The 27146-nt window shown below is 41.7% G+C and overlaps 2 protein-coding genes across 4 annotated transcripts in view; both read right to left on the reverse strand.

The window, feature by feature from the left end:
* Window positions 1-10185: 10185 nt before the first annotated feature.
* Window positions 10186-20206, reverse strand: F2R (coagulation factor II thrombin receptor). Its single transcript, XM_075527097.1, has 2 exons — window positions 19781-20206; window positions 10186-12664 (listed from the first exon to the last, which is right to left on the reverse strand). Exons 1-2 carry the CDS (start codon window positions 19866-19868, stop codon window positions 11469-11471), a joined length of 1284 nt encoding a protein of 427 aa, XP_075383212.1. The 5' UTR covers window positions 19869-20206; the 3' UTR covers window positions 10186-11468.
* Window positions 20207-24234: 4028 nt separating this feature from the next.
* Window positions 24235-27146, reverse strand: part of IQGAP2 (IQ motif containing GTPase activating protein 2) — a 129959-nt gene continuing 127047 nt past the window's right edge. For all 3 annotated transcript variants that reach the window (XM_075526980.1, XM_075526979.1, XM_075526978.1), the window contains 3 exons: window positions 26618-26761; window positions 25595-25703; window positions 24235-25111 (listed from right to left, as the gene is read on the reverse strand). In XM_075526980.1, coding sequence (XP_075383095.1) covers window positions 24998-25111; window positions 25595-25703; window positions 26618-26761 — 367 coding nt within the window. In that variant the 3' untranslated portion in view covers window positions 24235-24997. The remainder of the gene's footprint in view (window positions 25112-25594; window positions 25704-26617; window positions 26762-27146) is intronic.

A 27146-nucleotide genomic window follows, 5' to 3' on the forward strand; every position in this document is an offset into this window, starting at 1 on the left:
ATGCAGACCCTGAACAGTCTGTTGTCCTCCCAGAAGTTCACAGGGACAGATCTCTGTCTTTCAGCATATGTTTTTTTAATGCAGTTGATTTACTGCTTGTGAAATGTTAAATCCAAACATAGACATTAAGATATTTTAATTAGTCAGTTAAGATACACCACAAGTTTTCCCACCATTTTTTTCCCACCACTATTTTTAAGCCTGTGGTGTGTTCAGTCTGGTTAGTGTAGAGGCCGCTGGAAGAAGTAGCTGTATTGTAAGAAGAAGCTACAATACAGTTACAGTGGTAAAAATGTCTTAGTCCCAGTAATATTATTCACTGTTGTTGCAACAAGTAGAATGGCAAGACAGAGAAATTAAGTAACTAGTTTTTGCTGGTAGCCAAGTGTCAAGAGAGATCAGTATAGTTTGGTTCCTCTGTTCCATCACTGACAAGACACACGAAGGTCATTACAAACTACTGTCTATCAGCTTTCTTTTAAGGCAGACGAATTAAGAAAATCTGTGGAACTGATGGTTAATTTGGGTGTGGATCCTACTACAGCTGGATTTCCCACACTGATGCTGGTACATAACAAACTTGGTGAGGCTACAGAGCTGCTTATCAAAAGGGCTGTCTATACTGAACCAGTTCTTCCCCTACTGAGCTTCCAAGTGCCAATTAGCATCATCTCCAGAGTGGAATGCAGAGGAACAAAAGCTGATTATCAGTCAGCTGTGTCATGCTGTTGCAAAAAAACAGACAAACACCATACTAGGTGTAGCAAGAAGAGCACAAACTGGAAAATTAACCACATCAATGTATTCAGCATCAACAAAGCCTCAGCTGGAGTATGGTGCCAGCACCGTGTTTCAGGAAAGATACGGACAGAACAGAGAGGCCAGGGAAGGAGAATGCAAGATCTAGAGAACAATCTGTTAAAGGCAGTTTGAAAGGATGGGAATTGTTTAATCTAGAAATGAAAAGACCAGTGGAAATCTTTAAATGCATAATTGCAAAAAAACCCAAACCAAACCAAAACAAAGAAACCAAAAAAGAAAGGGAAATAAACAGGCCGGCATCAGATGCTGAGGGAGGTTGTGGAGTCTCCATCACTGAAGGTTTCTGGAAACAGGTTAGACAAGCATCAGTGAGGACTGATGTAGGGACAGCTGATGCTGTCTTGTGGCAAGCCAATAGACAAATACTTTCCTGAAGACCCTTCCTTCTATCCTGTTTTTAGTGACTCTAGCACATGAACATTACTGTTCCTCTACACTCCACAACTGCTGAGATGGGCATATTGCCATGAGATGTCAGGATAGTCTTTGCGATCTCTGTCTCCTAAATTTTTTCCTTTGTGCTTCTTGTTGCCATACAGACTACAGAAATGGAATAGCTGAACCTGTCCCTTGGCTATAGCAGGAGTAACTCCTGACCCTGCTCAAAGCATGTATGTAGCTATAGATCCATTTATTTTCTTGTAGGCAATTAGACATTTCTAAAACAGCTGGGCTCCAGAACCAGGAATCAATGTGGATAGAACTGGGGTGAGTAAGCATTTATTAGAGGAAAAGGTTTTCATGGCTATTAACTTTGTTGTATTACCATACATGTGAGTATGGTACATACCATACATGTGAGCTTTTCTGACTCATTAGAACAACTGCTGTTACACAATGGTCTGAGTAAGCCACTTATTTTGTATGTGTTCTGGGTAACAACACTATGAGAACAGATTAGTTCATCGATATTTGGCTAGATGATAAAATAAGGACAGAATTCAGAATGTGGACTTGCTTCTACAGCATTTGAAGACAAGAGGGTTTCTTAAGAAATTGCACTCCTGTGTGCTTCCCGAGCACATGGTGAAAGACAAGAGACAGAAGACAAGAAAGACAAGACAGGAGTCCCCATAATCAGTGTATGGTAACAGTTGAAGAGAGGCTTCTCTTTTGGACAGGAGCTCTAAGGGCTCTCCTCTTCAGTTTCGGCATCTTGGTTGCTTCCAGAACTTCAGTGGGAATGGGCTATATAATTAAACTTCTCCCACCAGCAGAGGCACGCTTGCTCTTTGTCCTTTCACTCTGACTATGGAGGGACTTCAAGATGTGGACAGGGCACTAAGCAGGGCTTCGACTTGGGGAGAGGCCTCCCGGGGTCTGTGCATTTAAGTAGGAGGAGAGTCTGTTTGTGGTATTAATTGAGAAACCTGCAAGAGCTGCACTTTAGCACATGGTTAAAAGCAGAGCAGACCTTCAGCAGGTAAAAGGCTCTGCAGTCCTGCCCAAGACTGGGAAAAAGAAGGGAAAATCCCTTGAATGCAATAGTGAAAGCCAGTGAAAGGGTGGCAGTCTCACGGTTATTAATGATTACCATATCCTCTATTTAGATCAAAAGATAAATTTATTTTATGAACTGGTAGTGAGTCTTTCTCTACTATCAACTTTTCCCAGGCCTGCTTATTTGTGGAATCATAATACAGTGACAGGAAGCACAGCGAGAATAACTTGTGGAAGGAAGTAAGCTGCAAAACAGCTTAGTGTTTGGATGGTTAGGAAGTCATGCTTTCTACCCGGCAGTGAATTTTACAGTCACTATTACAGAGTGAGCATTTCTGACACACTTGGCAATGCTGGTCTGGGTTGTGCTGAATCTCACTGAAATGGCAGGGTGTAACAACTTGCCTTTAATTAAAGAAACAGTTATATTTGATGGAACTGGCTGCTACACCCTACACCAAAACCAAGATATGTGCAAAACATGTTGTTGGTGGTGACTCTAACAGAAACCTCAGCAACAAAGCCTAGAAAGCTTTTCTGGATTGAACACTGACTACACAACCGGAGCTGTGAGCAGAGGAAGAGAGCCCTGCTAGTCTCTAGCTAATACCTGCAATCTCTGTGCAATTAAAATTTTTAGTGCAATGAACAGAATTGCCACAGTAAACATCCAACTTCATCATTTGTACCTTTCCAGATGAACTGCTCACAACACTCAGCAGGGTCTTAGAATAAGCAGCAAATGCTTATTCTATATGCTGAAAGTTGATTATAAAACCAGGGCTGTCATAACAAGCTGCACTGGTCATCATAGAGCAAAGCAAGCTGTCCTTACTATGCTCCAGTCAAAACATTTTACAGTTATAGTAGCTTCTTGACCAATATAACAAGCAAGAGTAAAAAAACTCTCTAAGCAAACTCTTACACAAAGGACAGCAATGCTATGTGTCCCTATTATTGTCCCAAAACATTTGTTTCATGAGTTTAAGGAACTACCACCACTTTCAAGGACTCTCACACATGATATTTCAACTTTGCTTATAAAAGTGAGCTCCAGATGTTTTTCTATGTGGCATTTGTTCCCAGTGAACTGTATTAGAAGATCATCCTTTAAAAATTCTTCCTTTTGTTGTGTGCAGTCTCATTGCTGCAAGAATGTAACTTGAGGTTTGCTGGAGAAGCCCTGATTTTAGTCTGTGGGGCTGGATGTCTTTATCAGTGTCATTATAGAAAGTGATTAACTCTGGTTATGGCTCATAAAACATCCATTTTCTGTATTTGAGAAAGAAATACAGGAAGTTCCTGCTTGATAGTGCTGCTGTTACAGTTACAGCAATTGATTAAAATAAAACTCTGGTAAATAACTAACACATACACATATACATGCTGGGCACAGGGCTGTCAGGGTGGGTTCCCATCTTGCTTATGCTCCAGAGTGGCTGCATCTTGGGCATCAGGAGCATTTGTGAAGATTGGTCTGTCATCCCATGCACCCACAGGTCCCAGGTCAGCAGAGAGGCTGTGCCAGTTCACTAACCCAAGGGTGATGCCACCCCTACCTCCCACCTACCTCCTACCACGGTCCCACCCTCCTCACGTAGTTCCTTCTTCCTCTTTTCCCATTGTAAGGTCAGATGCAGGTTGTTCCTATTAGGAGAGGAGTAAACCTGTGGCTTACACAGGAAGACGAGATGCTGAAGGAAAGCTGGAGGCAGCTAGGCTTTTTTCTTTGGCAGTGTGACCAAGAGAAGTTATTCCTCAGTCAAAGGAAAGTCCTAAATTAGCCTATCCAAGGTCACTCACATGGGCAAAACCACACGATTTTAGGCAGGAGAAGCTCATTTGCTGTCTCATTAAGCTAAGTCCTGTTTCCTCTCACCAGAGGTGGATAAATCTTAATGAAGTCTTGTAAAACTCAAGAGCTGTGCCTGGTTTGTGGCACAGGCAAGGCTGGCACCTGCCTGTTACAGGGGGCAGCAAAAAATCCTTGCCCTGCATATGCTAGAGGAAGCCCACGCTCTGCCTGGTCCAAGTGCCTTCAGGCATGGCCGTCCCTGTGCTGGGGGCCAGAGGCTGGGCAAGCTCCAGAGGCACAGGCTGGCTTGCTGCACACCTGCATGCAAGAGCCCAGCCTGTAGCAGAGAGCTTCAGCCATGGGGATGGAGGAAGGTGGAGGCTGCCTTCATCCTGCCTGCCCCTCGTCCTCCTCCTCAGTTTGGGTGTGACTGTGCTCATGAGAGTTGGACAGGTGGGCAACTGGAGGGCCAGGAGGTCCAGGACAGCCAAGCCGCAGCTGCAGAGGCACCTGCTGCTGCCCCAGCTCTCCCCAGAGGCCTGGGGGCTGCTTGCCCCAGCCTGACCTTGGGAACGTGGTGCTGGGCTGGGTACATGAAGCTCTCACGTAGCTGCAAATTGTCTGCCTGCTCGGCTGAGAAGCATCTCACTAGTTTTGCAAGAATAGATTGGCCTTTCTTTAATGGTTTTGAAAATCATGACAATTAAATAAAATTTAAAATCCCATGTAGATTCCAGTATCACTATCCAGCTGCTACAGGTACCTCTCTCCCTCAAGCAGCTGCCTAAGCACACACAAGTTTAAAAGAAGACACTGTAAATATCTTTGTAGAGTTTTCCATATACTCATAAGAGAACTGTAACCCTCATCTCTGGGCAGTGCTTCTACAGACCTCAGTTTGCCTCCAGGGTCAAAAAATAGCACTGAATGGAGAAGTGGCTTTTCCTTGATGCTGCTCTTTGCTCAGTTTGTTTTTTACGTACTAGTCCGGAAGTAGGGGGTGAGGAACGAAAAAAAAATCTTGTTTCATTAGAGTACAAACAGGAGATACTGTGATCAAGCAAAGATAAAATATTTTTCTCAAAATAGCAATAGCTCTTGATGACTGATTTTCAAGTTAGGAAATATTTTCACTGCTTTAACAGAACACGTCAGTAGTTGTCCAGACTCTGCTATGCTACTGATCTCAGTTTAGAAACTAAGATAAGAAAATACAAACCTGGAAAGCTACCCAGAATAGTTTAAAGTACCCAAAACATTGTCTTTTTTTTTTCCCACCACAATGTATCAGTTAGGCTAACGAAAGATAATAGACCTTTAGACAAGCCTGTCTCTTAAACAATCTTGACATTTTAAATGTAATTTTGAAAGAATTTTCAGTAATAAAACTCATTATCTCTGATGCAGAGATATAAAAGGCTTAGAAATATTTTAATTTAACCATTTAATGAAAAGTCCATATCGTTCACAGCAAATTTACAAATATGTTTCGTCTAGTGAGTGAAGTGCAGTAAGTCCCTCCTTTCAAAAAGTTTTCTCCCTCCCTCTCTCTGTTCTTCCCCATCTGGGACTGAGTTCTTGGTACTGTGTGCTTTTAGGCAGCTGTAAAGCTTTATCTGCATACATGCTATGCAATTATTCCGGTTATGCTAGCTGACCGGATTTTTGAACTTAACAAATTTCTCACATTTTATGATTCCTGGGAAACATGTCAGATGTGAGTGGTATCACTACAAATCCGTAAGTTTGCTGCAGGCAAGAACACATCTTCTTCTATTTGTCTTTGCAACAATATTGAAGAACAATGAAAGACTGGAGTAGGCAGTAAAAATTATTCATTGTAAAAGAGAACAGAGAAGAGGAAAATTACAGGAGTGACCATATCAGAAAAGACACATTTAAATCAATGTGTTAAGTTGTAATGAGTAAAGACTAATTAGCTGACAGTAAAACCCGTGTGATCTGAACGTAGATCCCCAGGGCACCTTGCTGTGTAAATGGTGAGGAGGACTGTGCAAGAGATTGTCTTGGACAAGAAACACTCAGTGTTTAGGGAGGTTATCAGTAAACAGGATATTATAGTAGGAGGTGGCAGTGACAAAACACACCCTTCGGAGCTGGACGCCTGTTTCCAATTAAGTGCCGTTCTGCAGAAAAGGAAGCAGACTCCCACAGCATGTGTTCAGCAGCATCATTTCCCATCAGTGCTACCACTGGCTTCTGTACCACTGTATCCCCTTCTAGCAGGTACACAGGGTCCAAGGGAGGCTCCACACCCGTTGAAGTCTAAACTGAGTAGATGGACTTTGCTGTCTGGCTGAAACAGAGGTTTGAAAGGTTTAGTCTTAGGATTCTAACCTGCTTCCCATATTGCTGATGGTGATTGCTCTTTCCCGTTTATAAGCCAAAAAATTGAATTATTTAAGCATGTATCTGAAAAAAAAAGAACACTATAAGGAGCCAATAGTAATAAAATATTTATAGATAATCTGGCTCTGAAAGCCTATTTTCCTTTTCTGTGTTCAGGCTTCTGAGGGAAGCAGCAGTGCCCTGCTTGCCATCTCTCTCTAGCTGTCGAAAGGAGAAACATGGCAAGCCAGTGTGAGCAGGGTGCGAGCCCCATGGGAAGATGAGCTGGGAGAGCCCTGTTCCCTGGCCCTGTGGCACCGCCTTCTCTGCTGCCTGGGTACACACTGCCCTATCCCAGAGGATGAAAAAACATACATGAGAACTTCCCAAGATCGCTGCCTCTAGTACATAATAGTGCAGCACAAAGAAAACACTGAAGACCCCAAATTCCTAACACAAACCCCAAAACTGATCAAACAAAGGCAAGGACAGCGACTTTCCCAGGCTTACTATGGAATGGAGATGAATTTGACTCAATGTCATTCATTTTTATTTTGGTGAGGGAACACCAAGCCAGATTTTCATTGCAGGCTGACTTCACTGGCTCTGACCTTGACGGAGTGACATCGCTGTGTGTGATGCATTTGAGCTTAGTGGCATGCCTTAAACGTCAGGCCTTGCTTTTGAGGAGAGAAGCTCGTTTGTGGTGCTACAGGCACCATTATTATAAGGCTGGTAGCATAAAGATACAAAAAATTATTCCCCAAAAAATTGCTGAACCTTTTTACGGGTTCTGTTTAAAATAAAGTCACCCACTCTTCCAACACATTTCCCATACTTTTTCACCTTTCAAAATCCATGTTTGTTTAGAGGGCTAATCAGTATTTCACAGTTCAATGTGATGTTCAGATCTGGTTCCTAATGGTCTCCTCCCCAACAAGCCAAATTACAACAGCCATACCTAGTTATTTTAATGCTCTCTAGTGTTGACTTGGATTATAGCATGTTACTTGTTCAGATGCTCCAGCTGTATTAGCTATCACTAAGCCATTTCTATAGCACTTCCAAAATGTGAAATGCCATGAAAAAGGACTTACGTGGGCCATTAATTTTAAACGTGTGAGAGGTCTTGTTCATTTTTTAATTTGCTCAGCATCTTCTGAGGTCAAACTGTGATCAGATCAAAAAACATGAAAATTATCAATAAAAGAAGGCCTTACCCAGGAAGTTACTTAAATACTGCACCCGGCATACCGGGCCCTTTTCTGTCCTCAGCTCTTGGAGAGCTCCGGTGCAGAGCCGTAGCTGGTGATCTACCAGCCGGCTTGTACTCTCTTTCTATTTCTGGATCCCATCTCAAGTAGGGAGAGATCCAGTTTGCCTGATGCAAAATATCATGAACACCCTTTGCAGCCATGCTCACATTTCTGACTAGGATTCAACTAAACAGGGAAACAGAGCTAACAGCCAGCAGACCATTCTTTGTCTGCAGTCAAGCTGCAGGGAGCAGGTTATAAGGCTGATGCATGCTTGGCATTACCTGAAAAAATGGTTCTAGTGCAAATGCACCAATCTCTCCAAAATCCTTGCCATCCTAAATTAAGCAACCCTTCCCCTGAAATAAGTTATACCAGTGAGAGCCGCTATATGAGGTGTTTTGCCAACAGAAACCACACTGATTACAGATCTTGCTCCTGCCAGTATTGCTACAACATGAAGCTGGCATATCTGGAACATTAGCAAGCTTTCTTCTTATGCATGCTTAATGCCTGACACCTCCTCACCTACAAATGTTATTTGGCACAAGTCTGTTAGCTTACTTCATACAGAAAATGACACAGCTTAACTGTGACATTATGAAAAAAAAGAAAGAATGAGTAAGAGAAGGTATGGGTGAAACAGCATCTAACACCAATGGGTTTCATTTCTTTTGGTCAGATTTTTCACTCCTTCCCCTTACCCCTGAACCAAGCCATTCATTTTCTTGCCCAGCTAGCAGTGCAAGGGTGCATCAAGTATGAAGAGGTGGTTAGCTTCTCCTGTTAGCTTAAGTATGTCAGGCTAAGCTGCAGTACTGTTCTGGTTCATCTTCCTCGAAAGGCGACCACATTGTGCTTTGCTGCATGGCCATGCTCAGCGGTTATAACCTGGTTTGCAAATGCTGTTTCTGTCTAAGTTTGTCTCCATGAACTGCTGCTGCTTGAGCAGGTCCTGCCCTTCCTCTTGCCATCAAATACAGCAGCAAACTGAGCATCAAAAGCAGACACTGAGAGCTGTAGCACGCTCCAACTAACCAGTCGCACAGAAATGCCAAATTCAGTAAGGGTTGAGCTGCTATTGCCTTGGTATGAGACTCCCCAGTCACGTAGCAGTTTGCTTATTTTTGCAATCCAGTCAGGCTGAAGCCTCAACAAAATACAGACAGAAAGCAGAAGTGTGACACTAGCTGTGGGAGCTTAAAAGAGGACATAACTGTTAATGCTTCATTTGCTTTGAAAAGGTGATATTTGCTGTATGTTTTAGCAAGTATTATGCTGTGTGGCAATTGGCTTGTTGATCACCTCTCCACATGTAGCAGAAATATGCATTTGCAGGCTAGCAAGAAGCTTGCTAGAAGCACTTGCAGAGCATCAATGTGAGTAGGATGCCTATGCATGTATCATTGAATGGTTTGGGTTGGAAGGGACCTTTAAAGATCATCTAGTCCAACCCACCTGCCATGGGCAGGGACATCTTCCACTAGATCAGGTTGCTCAGAGCCCCAGCCAACCTGGCCTTGAATGTTTCCAGGGATGGGGCATCTACCACCTCTCTGGGAAACCTCTTCAGTGTCTCACCACTCTCATCATAAAAAATTTCTTCCTGATCTAAACCTACCTCTTTCAGTTCAAAATCATTACCCCTTGTCCTGTCACTACAGGCCCTGGTAAATGTCTCCGTCTTTCTTATAAGGCCCTTTTATATATTGAAAGGCCACAATAAGGCCTCCCTGGAGCCTTCTCTTCTCCAGGCTGAACAACCCCAACTCTCTCAGCCTTTCCTCATAGGAGAGGTGTTCCAGCCCCCTGACCATTTTTGTGGCCCTCCTCTGGACCCGCTCCAACAGGTCCATGTCTTTCCTGTGCTGAGGGCTCCAGGGCTGGACGCAGGACTCCAGGTGGGGTCTCACCAGAGCGGAGCAGAGGGGCAGAATCACCTCCCTCGACCTGCTGGCCACGCTTCTTTTGATGCAGCCCAGGACATGGTTGGCCTTCTGGGCTGCAAGTGCACACTGCTGGCTCATGTCCAGCTTTTCATCCACCAGTACCCCCAAGTCCTTTTCCGCAGGGCTGCTCTCAATCCCTTCATCCCCCAGCCTGTATTGATACTGGGGGTTGCCCTGACCCAGGTGCAGGACCTTGCACTTGGCCTTGTTGAACCTCATGACGTTCACATGGGCTGGCTTCTTGAGCCTGTCAAGGGTTTTGTTTTCAAACATGCTTGAAACAAACCCCAACTATGTAACAGATCTAAAAAGCAGTCCCCCAGCCTGTAACTACAGGAAGCACAGAAGTAATTTTTTCTGCCGGCAAGGAATGGATGACCATACTTTTAAGATGCATTTGGATTTTGCTGAAAACCAACCCTACCCCTAATATGATATTAAACAAAATGAAAATGTATCTGAATGTCTCATAAACATTTATGGGGTTTTAGCCTTACAAACTATATATACATATATTTTTAGCGCTCATGTACTTAGAAAGTGGCAAATACTTGAAAAGAAAAACCTAAGGAGACCCTGGTAATGCAGTATTTAATTACGCTTAAGTCCATTAAGGAACAGACACAAACCAACAAGACGTCATGGTTAGAAAGAAATTTCTCACTGTCGCACTGTATGCAGAAAGATTAGGTGTCTTATCACTTGTGCTGGACTGAAGACAGATTTTATCCATTGCTGTACTTCTTGGCAGATTCCTATGGCAAATCCTACATTAACCAAATTTCTGCTTAATTTAGTTTCCATTTTTGCATACAGTCCTATTGCCTACACACTCGTTTCTAAAACTGATTTCCTGTTACTTGGCATCCTTTAGCATCCTTTGTAGTAAAAGAGTGCTGCACGGAATGAAGTTAGCTACTGGGCTCTACACCACAGCAATTTTAGTAGACGTGGACACAATGTAAAATATAAAAAAAATCCAGACTTTGCAGGAATAAAGGATATTTCCAATTCTTAAACATGTGCATGAAGATTAATCATGTGCAAGAAAGCACACATTCGCAAACTGCATAACAAGATGAAGAATATGGGGTTTTCAGTATATTTTCTGGAGAGCCATTCAACATTGATTTATTATGAAATAAAATTTCAGATTTTTTTGTGAAATTAATTGTGAAAAATACCACATTCCTAACCAGGATGCCTAGCATACACTAATGGTAGGAACACCAAAAGAAAAGATAGTTTCAGCTGCTGGGAATTATCTCCCTTGACACATTACACCAATCAATAGCTGGCTTTGCTCACATTTCTAAAACCATACTGTTTTGAAGTGGAATATATAAAAATGGAAAACAAGCAGTTTCAGGTTCCAAGAGGCAAAATAATGCTAAGAAAATGAAGTTTACAGATAATGCCAGAAATAATGACAAACAGGAAAAAAAAAGCGTGGAAAGATATTTCCACTTTCTTCAGGAAGTAGTGCATAGATGGAGTGGTTCCATAAATAAGAATTTAATCAGCCTGATACAGTTCAAAATCCTAAAATGGGTTTTCATAAAACCCCTGCAATAAACTGAACTAAAAGTGCAAAGGATTCGTCTGAAAAAAGGAGTTTATTTGAAAAACACTCAAAACCTATTATTAAGAAATTACTTTTCCCCTCTACATTAACCTATTTACATATACTATATATACCTTACAGACTTATAATTTGAATTGTGCATTACTATAATGAATCCATAGAACTACGTATTGTACAACAACTTGGTGTAAGGTTTTGCATTTCTTGGATATAATACAGCCTTTTTTTGTCTGAAATTCTCTAAAAATTAAGCATGTGTAAGACACATTATCTCAATGCATTGCTAGTAATTTCCCGTAGACGCTGTTGTTCACATTAGTAGAGCATGTAGCCCTTCTACTAGTGGTAGACATTAACTGGCCACTGCTGTTACTACTGTTAGGATCGGAAGTCTCTTTACAATGGAAGAGTCTGAAAAGTTGTCTCTGATACTCAGAGGAAGCATAGTAGTAAATAAAGGGGTCAATGCAACAGCTAATGCTGCTGATACAAACACAGAGCAGATAGGCAAAGTAGAGATACTCTAAGCTGTTGTCATAAGAAAAATGGATATAATGAATTAATAGGAGGACATTTGTTGGTCCAAAGCAAATCACAAAAACAGAAAAAACAGCCACACACAAGAGCAAGGCACGTGTCTTCTTATTTTGTTTTGCAACAATGGTAGAAGAACTAAGACATCGAATGATACACACATAACAGACAGTAGAAATTATAAATGGCACTACAAAAAACACAGAAGAGAAGATGGAGAAGAAGCGGAGGTAATAGCTGTGGAGTTCAGATTCTCTTAGCACATCGTGGCAAGTAGTTATATTTAACTTGGGTACTTCCACCGTTTGCTCTCTGATGAGAAAAGGTATAACCCCAGTTATTGCTACAAGCCATATGATGAAACAAATCAGCGAGGCACGTGTTACTGTACGCCACCCAAGAGACTGTATGGGATACACCACTGCTAAGAAGCGATCGAAGCTTATGCTTGTCATAAGCATTATTGAACAGTACATGTTACAGTAGAAGGCAGCAGTGATGAAACGGCACATCTGAGGTCCAAAAACCCAGTCGTTTCCAAAAAAGTGATAAGCAATCTTAAAAGGAAGCACGCTTACAAACAAGACATCTGCAAGGGCTAAATTCAGCATGTATACTACAGCTGGCTTTTCAATTTTCATTTTTTTCAGAAACACCAGTATCGCTGTAATGTTCAGAGGGAGACTCAGCACAAGCACTAAGGTGTAAACTGAAGGAACAAAACGCGTCAGCCATGGACTAGTGAGGTATCTTGCTGTTTGCACTGACACTGTTTGTTGTTCGTGTATGAATGATCCAGTCTGATTGGTGGCTCCTGATCCAACTTCTGAGTCATTTTCAGTATCGCCTTCAGTAGGTATAGGGTCATCCTGGTGCTTTACAGAAGAGAGTACAAAGCTTCTGCCCCGTGGCATGCTGCCGTTATATGGGAAGGCTGAAAAATAAGAAAGTATAAAGATTAATAAGCAAAGATTTACATGCTATGGGGAAGCAAAAACATCTTTCAGAAAGGAAAGCTAAGACCGTATTAGCAACACAAAATAGTAAGGTTAATTCCTGATTCAAAGTGCACACTGCCCACAGATGTTAGTCCAGCCCTTTCTGTTTTAGCTCCTGTTACAAGTTTGGGTAAGATGTCCTCCTTTGTCTCCTATCTCTTAGTTTGGAAACTTTTTATGAGAGGGACTCTATCTATGCTTAAGGACCCAATCTCATCTATGTTCTCTTTGGGCTACTTTAACACAAATACAACAGTAGGTTTGCCACCCTTGAACTGTCTTTGCCAGACCCTTCATACAGTTTCTAAGAAATGAAGTGCTGGGATAACTACTGGTATTCATACACAAAATTCCTGTTAGAAGTACTCATCACCAAAGTAACAAAAAGTTAAAGTGGAATTAAAACATCAAATTACTGAGATATTTCTCTGTCTCTGGAGACATCTTACTCAACCTGGATGGCCCCCATCAACACAGATGGCAGAAGTCTGCATGCAGTTTTCAAGGCGGATGTGGATCAGCTGCTTCCATCTGACAGGCAGCCGCAGATTGCACAGAAACATTTCCCCAGTTCTACTTATTCTACCCCACAGTGTACATCATTGAGGACAGCATGTGTCCAGTGTGCCCTCGGGGCACTTCTGAAAGCTGCTGCTAGTGTTCCCTCTATGGCAGGGTCTTCTGCAGCATGGTTCAGTGGCCGCGGCTGAGAAGAAAAGTGTCAGAACAGGGTATCTCTGCTTTTTGAATGTAGCTGTCAAAGTGCTGAATGTGTGGTATGAGTTTATTTATGTAAAAAAAACCCCACAAACAATCAACAGAGCTACTTTAGACACCATTTCAGAAAAGCTGTTTGTAGGGAGACATTTTGGAATACTGTCATTTTCAGCTTTGGCTTAATCTAGTTAGGTGTAGGATCATTCAAACATATTATGGGCAGACAGAAGTGACAGAGTTACTGCTAAAGTAATCATTCGTCTACTTAGCTGTGCAACTGTCCTTTGTTGAATCTAGACAACTAAAATAAAAATGAAGGTGTGTTAGCTTAAATCAGTGAGCTGAAAGTACATAGGCATGATTCACCTGTCTACGATGCTATTCGTTAGAAGCAATTATTTGTTCTACAGTAATTCAAACCACTTTTTTATGCAGATGAGAACAAAAGGATCTGAAGGAGGCAGATGGCAAAGAGAGGAGTGGCTGCAGCTTTAAAGAGGCACTGACCTCTCCCTTTGTGCACAGGCTGTGCAAGAAGGGCCCTGGCCAACTTGAATTTTGGTGAAATTCAGACTTGAATGTGGGGGGAGATTAGAGGAGCGGTAGGGAAATTTGGTGATTTTTTAAAGCTGCTGTGCTATATGTATTATCACGCTGTGTCACAGCAGCATTCTGGGGGCAGAGGGGACAAAAGAGGGGAAGTGTGTGAGATAATGATTTTCATATGCAAAGTGACTAGACTGCAACCTTCATAGGCCAGCAAAAAAGATAGTGGATGAGAATTTGATCCTGGGAGCTTGTTGCATAGACTGCAGCGGGAACAATTTAGTACTTACACTGAAACACAAATGCACAGAACTATGTGAGATTCAGTGTTGGCACAGAAGGGCACTAAACCAATTTACACAGGGGTCTATTCTGCCATCTAAAAGAGAACACTAACAAAAAGCAAAACTATAGATCCTTAATCTTTAACCTTACTTCAAAAGTTTAGTCCAAGCAGTTGGATGGCTCAAGGAGCCAGCTCCTAGGTCAGCAGCTCAGGTGCAACACAAGTTATATTTAACACCTCTAACTTCAGCCTGTGAATAACACATTCATCTGTTTGCCTGTGGCTGACATGGAATAGTAAGGTGATTTCCAGTTCTTAATGATCACTGCAATAGAAATCTGTCACAACTGACACCATCAGTATTCACCTCTTTTGGGAGGATCATAATTATACTTGAATAAAAAAAATAATTTCTCATGCCCAGAGGCAAGTCTCCATGGTAAAAACATCATTAAGAGTGACGGAAAAGCTTGAACAGTACCTCTGCTACCTCCAGTACATACAAGTTTTACAAATTCAAGACTTTGAATGCTGTGAATATATATATTTTTTTTTCTTCCACTGACATTTCTAAAATGGAAAATTTCTGAAATGGGAGACAATGACAATCCTAGTCCCTGAAGGTCTACATGTCCTTCTTGGTTTCTCCACCGCTGAAGAACAATGTGGAGAACCAAATTAAGAGGTGACATGGTTTCATGTGAGGAAGGCATGTTTTTGGGGAACACAGATATACATGGACTTGAAGAGAGGGAGGGTAAACCTCTGTCTGGAGTCAGGAACTGTATTGCCAAGATGACCTCTGCATGATGTGGTAACTGAGATGCTTCCAGCAAGCACCTCTCTCATCGCAGTATCTCTGAACTTTGAAGGGCTTTGCCTGTGCTGCCTGACCTGAGCTAGCAGTGCTGCAATGACTCACTTTTTGAGGACTAGTGGGCAAACCAGCCAGACCTACTGAGACTGATGATTGAGGTGAAGTCACTTAATGTGGAAGCGCTTGGTGGTAACCTAACCTATTTCTCATCAGTGACTCCTAACTTAGAACAGTATGAAAATATGCTAAAGCAAAAAAATTATGATTGGGCCAGTTATCTTTTATCAACCACTGATCTTTGCCTTAGCAACTGCTTATAGTTACTCAAACATTGCTAATAATTTTAATTATATTCTGAATACTTGGAGCTAACTTAGTTACAACTTTCTTAGATGAAAGGATTTAGAGTCTGCATTACTCCATTATCAAACTTTTAGAAAAATAAAATCCTATTACAAAAATTCAGGACATTTCATAAGTAATTTTAGTTTAGTTAAAATTCTCTGGAATAATACCTTAACTTGGTGAAAACTACATGTTCTTTGTATAAGCAAAGACTTTCTAATTTCAGAGTTGAACTCAACCTTGATGCTTGTTAACAACATGGTTAACAACACCTCCACGCTGTGTCCTGTGCTCATTCCATGTCTCCACCTTGAACTTAGATGACATGATACTACTTGAAAGCTAGCTCTTAGGGAAAAAATGCAAGGACACCTCAAACTTGCTATTTCTTTGCCACTTGATAAGATAGAGAGTGGGAATTTAAACTTTCTTGATGAAATTAAATTTAATTTTAATTTAAAAGAGTGATAACCACATATCAGTTCTTATCCTTTGCAAAGCTGCTTGTATGCTTGTATGACACAGTGTCTGTGTATTATTAGAAAAAACAATAGCGCACTTCATGCTTTCTGAAACAGAAAGGAAGATAGTTACTGCCCTGAGGTTCTGGATTCCTTTTGTATCAGTGTTTATTTGAAAAAGCCAATGATCAGAGATTTATACATAGAAGGGAAGAGGATGAAATGATGTCATATTATTTCAAAAGATCTTAATGAGCCTTGACAATAAACATAAAGGTCAGTAATGGGAAACAGGCATTACCTATAAGCTGGGATAGTACAAGACAGCCAATACAGTAGCTCTACAGAAAAGATTTTAAAACTATTCTTACATAGCTACAGCTATACCAGAATCTGTCACATGTTCCTTTCTAGCTGTTTTAAAGCTGTAGATATCATTTTTCTCTAAAACATATTTCACTACAGCTTAAGTAATTTTTAATAATACAAATAATCTGTTAGGAAAACAGAGGTAAAGCTTGTATAATGATCATAAATGTTCAAATAGTCATCCTATTTTTGCTAGGCTGTCACCTGATCTGTTTGGAAGACGTCAAACCTGGTGGATTACTATTTTTATGACTGATAGTATTCTCATTGCTGATATGACAGAGTTAACAGCTCTATCAAAGTACCTGTAAAATATAAATAGGTATGAAAAAACAGGACTAAGAAACTAAGAACGAAGAAAAAGCGGGATAAAGCACTAAGGTTTTATCCTCCTGGTATGCAGTCAGGACACTGAAAAATATATATACAGTCTTTCCCTTTCTTCCAATAAGGACTTTGAAAGGCAAAAATTATGTAGAATCAGTGCGATACTCAAATTGCCTGAAATTTTCTTTACTGCCTCTGGTCTTTGCACTGATTCTTCAACAAGGACTTAGAGAAAGGATGTAGAAAGCTCAGTCAGTTTGGGATTGTTTGATTTTAACAATCTATACTGTGTTTCCACCAAGTACTTCCATCAAGTACTCCCGTCAAGTACTACGTATTGTTGGTCTCACAATCAGCATACGCATATTCTGCTCACCCTGAAAGACACTCCTTTTTTTTACAGAAAGCTATTTTATAATTTCCTTTCATGTCTACTTTCATATGGAGAGGCTACTACACGTACTGTTCTGTGAAAGGAGAAGTAGAGAGCAAAAAATATGACAGCTTCAACCAATCTTAAAAAGCACTCTTGAGCTCCAGAAGAAAATTTCGAAGTATTTCTGTAGACCCGTAAATCTGGACAGGATGTTACAAACCAGTCATGCTCATGTCCCAAGGGATACTTTTGTGAGGCAGAAAACTAAAGATTAGGCTCCTACTCAAGCCAATTAAATATATTGCCTATGTGCTACTAGACAACTATTAATACTGATTTCTGGGCATTACTGATGACAGCTGCACCCATACTGCTGGCTTATAACAAAGGCAGTTCTTCGTATCTCCCCTGTGTATAATATACAGTGCTAAGCATCTAGAATCTAAATTACTCAGTGGCCCATAAATTAGGTACTCACAGGCAGAATGTGAAGTGCATGCCAGACACGTTTATAAACAAGGTAAGACACAGTCTTGTAGGACAGATGACAATTATTTGCTTTTGTAAAAATAAAGACCATATTGTCTTTAAAAAATATTCTTTAGCCCACATCTCTCTGTTTATACAGAATTCATTATTGTATTACATGAGTGATGTAGTAACAATTTGAACACATTTTCCTAAAGTATTGTTTTCTGGCACCCAGAGGTCTGCTCCTTTTTGCTATCCTTTCTCAATCACATTCACCACAGGTGCTGGCTTCAAGCAATGATAACATCTCCCTATCCAGCTATCAGTGTCCCAACACAGGAAAGTCCGGGCAGGTTCAGACCTCAGCCACCCACCTCGGCAGCACCCGGTCGGCTAATCTGCAAGCACCTAGTGCCAACCCGCTGCCAAGCCATTGCTTTTTCACCCACCTGCAGAACCAGCACAGGTCAATAAGGCGAGAACCATGGATGTTGAAGGACCAAAGGAAAAGTGAGGGGAGAAGCCACGGGTGCAAAGGCAGAGCAGACCTGGGGATACAGCAGTGCATGGGCGATGGGAATTAAGTACATTATGGTGGGGTGGAAACAGGGAAGCTTCTCTGGGACAGCGGGGAAATGATATTATTACAGTGGGAGCGAGCGCAAGGGAAGTGGAAGACATTTTCAGATGGCCAGGCTTTATTAGTTCTACTGCGCGTGAAATAACTTGTTTTGAATTTTTCTTTTCCTAGTGATGTAATACAGTACCTATTTTGATCATTATTTCCTAATGAAGCAGCAAATAAATAGTGTAATTTGGGGTGCTCTTTAATGAAGACTATAATTGCCAAAGGCAGGAAAACAAGTTTGAATGTTTCCATAAACTGGAAGAATAGCATACAGCAGTACAATCTTTTTTCTAGCATTAACATTATAGTTTGTCTTTTGCTCCTCTCCCCCCCTTTTCTTTATAAGGACATTTTCCTTAGACTTCCAATACAAACATGGTTGTGGTCTCTTCATTCCCGCTTGTCCTTGTGCCAAAAGGTTGTTTAGCCACAATCATTTGCCCTCTCTGATACTTCCCTCCCAGGATAATTACAAACACTAGCTCTGTCCTCTTTCAGCCCTCATTTTAGTAGTCAAAGTATGCTACACTCTGACATTTCCCCTTAGCTGTTCCTGTAATCAGCCCTTTTCCGTATGTAGAGCTTGAACTGAGTCTTCCCAGCATGCATCTCATGGGGCTAAGGTATTTGTACAGCAGCACTATGATCCCTATGTCATTGAAAGAAATGTTAAACTGAATTTACAGAAAAAATTGTTGCTAATGTCTAAATACATAATCTTGCCCTTTGTACTGTTGTACCTCTACCAGAAACTGGGAAGATACATGCACGCATGTCTTCTCCTACCTTCCTTCCTTCAGCATCTGCATTGTTAGACAAGCTCTGAGCTAGACAGATCCATGGTCTCACCAGTTAGAGTGCTGATGTTGCTATCCGTGCTATTTCTAATTGAATAACCATGGAGGTCATCTACTTGGGGTAGATATTCTGAACTATTTTGTGTTGGCAGATCTTCCAAACGTTGCACTACCTACAAATTCAGCCAGCACTCTATCATTTGAAGTTGTTAACGAAAGGCAATGCCAGTTTTTTAAGGAAGTCCACCAGCACGTCTCGCCAGCCTGGTCACTTCTTTCCATCATAACTTGCTATTGTGTGGCTGCCTCCTTAGCCATGGGACAACCTTAAACCATTCTTCACCACCAACCATCTAGCTGTGGCATCGCGCCCTTCTCAGATCTATGTATTTCAGATCTAGGACACTTCTGTTATCCAAAGAACTAGTTCTCAAAAAGTATCTGTCGGACGTTGCTTCGCCCAGGCTGACTTTATGTTTTACCCTGTTGCCCCTGCTACGACAACAAACCTAGAGCAGCGTCTCACCACGCCGAAGAAAAGGCGACCTAAGCTCCAATTAAAACTCAAAGCGGGAGACCCTTGCCCCGGCTACCTGCCGGCCAACGATGCTGTGCGCTAACGCCTATGTTGTTTATTTTCCTCGGCCAAGGCGCAGGGCTCGGCCCCGCTCCCAAGGCAGACGGCTCCGTCGCCGCCCGCCGCTCGCCGCCCGCCGGCTCGGCCCCCGCCAGGCCGCCCGGCCGCCGCTTCCCCGGGGAGCTCACCTGGGACGGGAGCGCCCAGGCCCGGCAGGGCAGGGCAGGGCAGGGCAGGGCAGGGCAGGGCAGGGCAGGGCAGCGCTCCCCTCCCGTCCCCTCCCGTCCCGTCCCGTCCCCCGGCAGCTCCCCCGCGCGGGGGGGAAGGCGACTCACCGAGGCGGGTCGCGGCGGCGGGCGGCGGGCGCGGGCAGCCGAGGAGCGCCAGGGCGCAGAGCAGCGCGGGCAGCGCCCGCGGCCCCATGGCCGCCGCGCCGGGGGGGCCGGGCGGCGGGGAGCTCCCTCCGCTCGCTCCGTCCGTCCGTCCGTCCGTCCCGCGCAACGGGGACGCGAGTGCAGCCCAGGCGCGGCGGCTGGCAACCGCCGGGAGGTGGGGTGGGGAAGGGCCGCCCCGGGGCCGCCGAGGCTTCCTCCGGCGGCAGGGGAGGCGGGGGCTCCTTCCTGCCGCGCCGCCCCGGCGGAGGGGGGGCTGCGCGCCGGACCCGCGCAGCCCGCTGCGGGGGCGGGGAGGAGAGCCGGGCCCGGCGGCCCCGGGAGGGAAGGGGAGGGCAGGGCAGGGCAGGGCAGGGCAGGGCCCGCCGCCCCCGCCGCACCGCAGCCCGGCCAGCAGCCCCCGCGCTGCGAAAACGGCAGCGGAAAGCGCTGGCACCCAGCTGAGAAATGGGAAGGCGGCGTGGGCTCGGGCAGGGTGAGAAGGCAGGAGGTGCAGAACAAAGGGTTATCTGAAGGAATTATTCCAAGCTAAGTTTGCCAAATTTTGTTTGTGCAATCCAAATTGCTAATGCCCCACAGGAGCACAGTTAGAAGGCCAGTTGAAATATCTGCATTAGTCATAATTGAAAGATCATGCTCATTCAGAAAAGCTCATTAATACATAGATCTGCTTTGTATAAAGTAGACAACATCAAAGCTTGCTTGCACTGCATGGGTCCAGTAAGCGGGGTGCTCTACAAATACAGGACAACCTAAAAGCGATTAATTACCCAGCTTTGCGGTCCTCGTGTCTGTCCTTGCAAGACCCTCGAGGAAGTGATGCCACTCCCGAACTCCCAGTGGCATGTGCCTTCGACGGGAAAGCTTGTTCTGGCCTTCAGAGCTGCTCATGGATCAAGAGCTGGTTGAACTGACACCTATGTGAAAGCTATAGAGGAAAATATTTTGGTAACTTTGCAGCTATTATTTAGGCTCTTTTCTTTGAAAATACATGTTCTACTGGTGGTCTGAGTGCTTTGTATTTCTTAGGCCTATAACACAGTCAAAAGCTTTACAAATGGACATTCTTTGGTTTGCTAGGGTATGCCGTCCCATCCTCAACTGTATATCCTGTTTACAGCAATACAAACAAAAAAGGGGGGAGGGAAGCTCCATTTAGAACTTGTTCATATGTATGAAGTGCCTTTATTACTGCAGAAGCACTTTGCTCTTAACTGAGAGTAAAAACCATGGAAAAGAAATACTCCTGATTGCAAGTACTGGTTTCCAGTAGGTTCTACGTCCTTAGGATGTTCTTCCCACAATCCTACCGCTTGCTACGTTATAGCACTGTTAAGGCTGACTCCAATTTGTGTAGAGCAAGGACAAGTAATAAATACAAGTTTTACAGCTGGCCAGCCTTTCTACGGCTGTATCATCCCAAACACACTGGGGAACCCACTTAGTCATGAAATATTCTTCTTCATCTGTTTAGAAAATACCTTAATCAGAGATAATTTCTTTTCATCTACTTGGGAAGAGAAAGTGAAGCTATTCTTGGGCATTCCTGTGGCCTCACAGCTCTATAAACATACTCAAAGGTAACACTTAGAAATTTCTAAACTCAAAATAGAAGTGAACTATATATCAGCCTTTCTTAAAATAAATGTGTATTTGTAAATGTTATATCAGACCTCAGGAAAGCATACATTTTCAGTATCTGTATTTAAGGTTCAAGAAGCCTTAACCAGTGGGCCGGTGCTTGAGGGACAAACCAGTCCACAGAGTTTGTGAAAGATGTGAAAGGAAACTCAGATTGTATCCACAGGGAGTACCGTAGTTGCAGCTACAAGGAACAGTCATAGGGCTATATCCTTTCATCTTTGTAAATTAGATTACTATAAATATAGTAAGTGAATAAAAAAACCCCTGTGTTTATTAAATTTTGTGTCTGTATATGGGAACCAAATTTAAATTAATTTTCATATCCTGTAGTTATGCAAATCAGATTGCTACTTTCTCTCTAGATAAACCAATCGTAATGCAGGTGAAAAGTTCACAACTTCTAAAGCTTTTACCAGTTACCACTTTTTAATTCTACTTCTTGCACCTTTTTCAGAGCTTTGTTTTTTGGCATAAGTGTGTTACAGGACAAAACTTAATTCCTGTTAAACACACTAGGTCTACCAAAAAAGCCTACAACTTAAGTAAGATTGCTACATCATTACTGTTTGGGGAAGCAGCCGTCTTTCTGCTGATTAATACACAGATTACCCTGGTGCATGCCTGGGGTGGGTGGTTACTGCTCAAAGAGGATGACGTTAGAAGCGTATCTCAGAGGCAAAATCAGTCCTCCAGGAAGAGGGTTGGCTATCTAGTTGTGAACTTTTTGAAATCAGATGTTTCTGTCACTCTTTGGATTTGCTGTTAGAGGGAAGTTTGTTGCGCTGCTTCTGTGTTCTTTTTTAAAAAGACAGCTAAGGAAGAAGGTTTGCAGATAGGCATGAAGTGAAACAGAACAAAGCTATTGCTTGTGATGGTGCTTCTGTCTGCTTGGCCAAAGGAGGAAGATGTTGTTCTGCAATTTTGTAGATAGTTTTGGAGCTTAAGAGCCCCATCAAAAGGAGTAAGTTCCAAAATAAACTAAGTTAGCTGCCAAGCACTCTTAGTCAACTCTAGACTAAGAGTTACAGTAGAAAAAAGCAAACTACGGGGATAATAGACTAAGACCATTGGCTATTATAATTTCTTTTCACTACCACCGGTTAAGGAAGACAGAGTTGAGAGATAGGCAAGTCTTTCAAGGAAAGATGCATTTTCTCCTTGGTGACAACTGATGCATACACTCTATTCAGCTGTACTGGCTTTTTCCTCAGGTTTTGTACCAGCAATGCAAGGCTTTCCACGGGAGTGTTTCATGAATGAAACTGGTTTCATCGAGTCCTATCTAATGTTGAAGACCATACATTGCAGCTTACAGCAGCCTCCAAGAAGCCTTTCTTTTTTGTTGTATGTAGTAGCTGTCAGAAGCATAGGACAGCAGTGGGTGGGTACAGAATTTGCTCATTTGCATGGTACTTGGTAGTACTGTCTATCTTATACTTAGGTAGGAGTCAGTGCAGTCAGTCCTGTTTGTTGTTTGTTCAGTGACAAGGCCCTAAACTGAACTAGTTAATTAAGAAAAAAAAGCTTCTAAAGGACTTTAAAGAAATTAAATGGAAATTACTCTTTGATGTGCACTAGAAGAGCAGGAAGCCCCAGAAATTATTGGGAAAGGTGAATGCTAGCACACAGACTGTACCTTTCATACATGTCATTACCTGGGAACCAAATAAGCTTTCCTAAGCTTGTGTACGTCAGGAAATAACTGAGGAACATGCTGTTCACATTTGAACTAAGGAGTCACTAGATCTGTCAAGTGCGTTACACAAAACAGCATATCCAGGAGTGACTTACTCCCCACAAAGGCTGTGGGGCTCTAGTATGTCTCACCAGCAGAACTCCAGGCTTTTGACACATTACCTCAAAGGTCTGGTCTTAGGATCAACATCCCACCTATGCAGACTTACCTACTCAGCTAGCATTTGTCAAAAATTCTGACAGTCAAGTCTGTTACAAATAAAAATGGAAATGAGATTGTGAGTTTAATTCATATTCAAGTAAAATTCACTTCTCTCCTTAGGAAGTAAAGTGCTGCTTTCACCTTCCCATCCAGCTATTTTAAGTGAACCATTTTATTAATATGGTATTAATACTGCAGCATTTATGTCATGTTAAAATGGCTTATAACTAGCTAGAAGAAAAATAGAAGCACGTAGGAACTGTTTATCTTTTAAATTAGGGATATTAGCTGTTTTAAAGTAGTCAAGTGTTCAAATTTAATGCCATGCATAAATGAATATCTCTAGAAAGTGTAATAATTTTTTTTAGCTTGTATAATACCACAGGTCACTATACCAACTAAACTTGTGGTCTATATGTGTGCCACTGACTTTACACTGTTTTATTCCACCTTCAGAATTAATACTTGTTTAATACTTGCTTTTACAATGCATTCCAGAATGCCTCGCTGTCCATCTTTTAAAATGTTTGTCATGAGGAAAGTGAGAGTAGGAAATGTTTTCTCTTGGTTTATGTATTTATCACATTACCTACTGTACACACTTTTGCTCTGTAGATATAATTGGTAGTTCATCAGCAAAATCGTCATCAAGTTCAATGGCATAAAGGCCACAAAGTCTTCACTGCTGAGCAACTTTCCCAAAGGGTGTGTGTAATTAGATTCAATTTTATAAAAGCACTGAAAGAAGTTCTTTCACTACCATCTGGATTGCTGCTTTAATGAATCTTTTAAATGAAATTTAGAAACCAAGCCAGTTTAATTAGGTAATGTTTATTTTACATAGAACAATCTCCAAAGAATATTTTAAAAAAACCAATCTAAATACTGATTTTATTGCATTTACTTTCTTACAAAAAAGACAGACAGGCACAATTTACGTATTCAAATACTTCAAACTGAACAACTGTTCGCTATTCAGATTTCCCCAATGCCACTCCAAAGGCTGTGAAAGTAGAAAATGTCATTTTACATGAGGCAGTAGTGCATTTAGTAGGAATGAATCAGAAAATATATTTTTGTACAGTAAGACGTTATTGTCACTTTTCCTATAAAATTTTTTGAATTGCACAATAAGTTTGCTTTACATTGACAACTGCCAGAAAATAGGCTTAGTATGTAACTAAATATTTGCCCGAGCTATCCCCTAGAAACAAATTAGGATGTCTTTTGGTAAATACTTAAAGTCTAGTAAGAACTATATTATATATCTGAGGTAATTTAAAAATGTTTTAATAGGAAGAGGTTTATATATTCAACTAAAATCAATTTCTGCCTACCTTAATATCCATACAACCACAATAGTTGAGTGTCCTAAGCAATATTTTGATTTGAAAGTACCAACACCAATGAAATCTGGAACTGTTTAAATTAATCTATTTCTTATTTTTCTGTTTCATTATCGATGCTGAAAAGGCACTGTGTACATTCCTCTGAACATTTGGTGTTTTAGGTTTTTTTGAAGTTAAAGTGTCCAACAAGCTTCAAACAAATCAAAAAAAGCAAAAGAATACTGAATAGAATTCCCACTGATGGATGCAGTCCATGATATCTGAAGACACTCATTTTCCATAGAACTTCTTATTCAACAAGAATATGAGCAAATTCACATTTACTTTAGCTTTATCGAACATTTTCATTACAGCCACACCTTCATACTGCATCTGAAGCAAATCCTGTAATCAGAAATAAAATCATTAGTCTCTGTTTGAATCTACACCTTACAGCAACAAGATGGGGTCATTTTCGTTGTGTGATAACCATCTCAAACTCCAGGTCCTACAATTTAAACAATTACAAGCAACTATTGGATAGGTGTAGAAAACATTACATGTCCTCTAGATCCCAAATTGTAGACAGTCAGTAACAGTAAACCAGAAAAAAAAAATACTATTTTCTGTGTATTTTCATTTTCTTTTGGTATTTGCGGCTTTCCACTGAGCTAATGTGGCATTTGGTTTCATGCAGTTGCCCCAATATAAACATTAACCCAACTCCGTGCCCAGCATCCTGCGGAAGTTATATAGTTATTCCCCACACGATCTGCTGCCCTGTGCTGATTGAATAGTTCATGAATACATGTAAAAATCTGAAATAGTTTATATTTAGAGGAAATGCAACGATGACTATATAGCAAAGTAACAAAATTCAAACTCTACCTGGAAATGGAGCTGCACTTTTTCCATCTCAACCCCCAAAAATTTTGCTTTGATTTCAAAGTCACCCACTTCTTCTCCAGGTGTTATATCAAACATCACATTCTTAAACCTCGAAACAAAAAGGAGAGTACTTGATTATGTATGCTGTGCAGTTTTATATAGTCCAGAGACAGCTTTGGGGAAAAAGCATGCAGAACACAAAAGAACTTCGACCGTCAGCAGTGTAAATGGTGTCAATGAACCACTGCATCCCTACTGCAATGTCTTCTTGGAGACTTTCTGGTGTAGCATGGAATACAGAGCCCTCAAGTCTTTTATATTGGAAAAAAAAGTGGGCTGTGGGATGTTCAGGTAACAAAGATGACCAAGCATCCACAGGATGGGAACAGGGCAGCCAGATTTTTGTTTTGCCATGCCTTAGTGTCTCCTTGCAGCTCTGTACACACTCTTCTCTGGTTTCAGTTTGCCTCATGTGTCTTCCTCTGCCTGATGAACCCACTTCGAAAAAATTGCAACCTGGAAAACTTTTTTCGATGCAGAAGACGGATGGAAGGGTGCAGAGGATGGAAGATTTTCACTAAAGCGGCCTCAGAATGGATAGGTACAAAAGGGATGTTAACCCACCACATCCATTCACCTTGCCATAGTGAGGGAAGTGCAGAAAACCAGGTGTTTACTCAGTTATATGAAAGTGATGGGTCAGAAAGTGAAAAAAATAACTGCCACAACTGCTTAACAAGTCAGTCATTAGCAGTGAGTGTGCTGTTGGACTTGTACTGGCTCCATCTAAGCTAATGCCAAAAGAAGCTTATTCAAATATTTTCCCAAGGTAATCATATAGCAAGGTACAAGGAAAAAAAAATGAATTTTGGCAATTAGGCTTTATCATTCTTCTGAATGTAAAAGTCTGAGGTAATTTTAGGTATGGCACAGGAAATTGCTAAGATTTCTTTTAACAAAAGCCAGGCCCCTTAAGAAGCTATTGATTAGAAAATGCTCTGAATTGTTTTAAACCATACTTACTGATTGGTTTGAAGATCTTCAATTTCTAGGATGACGCCTTTTTCATGCAGTCTTGCAGCTGTGTACTTTAATGAGGCCTGCTTCAGTTTTTTGCTTCCCTTCACCTCCTCTTTTCCATCTAGTTTAATTGACCTCCGTGAATTTCTGGGAAGAGAACAAGAAAAATGGCTTTTGATTTATCTACCAGGTCTTCTATACTTCAATTACTCTTCTAGCCATATTTAGCTTGCTTTCACTTTTTGCCTTCTTGCACTCCTATTAATGAACAGAATTGACATTCTAAACAAATCTAAGAATTAAAGGGATTTTTAGCACACAGTGAATAGTCTAAACATTTTGGCAATGATTTGGAATCAACATTTTTTAGCACTTGTTTAAACTCTACTGTAAAATGCAACCCTAATCCAAAAGGGTCCACAATCATCACTTTAAAATGGCAATGTGTAAGCGTACAGTAACATAGGTGTTAAATAAGATTGGCCATTAGAGTTCATTTTTGGATCAGTGAGGTATGGACTGTGAAAGCTCC

Source organism: Mycteria americana, chromosome Z (assembly GCF_035582795.1).
Source record: "Mycteria americana isolate JAX WOST 10 ecotype Jacksonville Zoo and Gardens chromosome Z, USCA_MyAme_1.0, whole genome shotgun sequence".
In the NCBI taxonomy this organism is placed as follows: Eukaryota; Metazoa; Chordata; class Aves; order Ciconiiformes; family Ciconiidae; genus Mycteria; species Mycteria americana.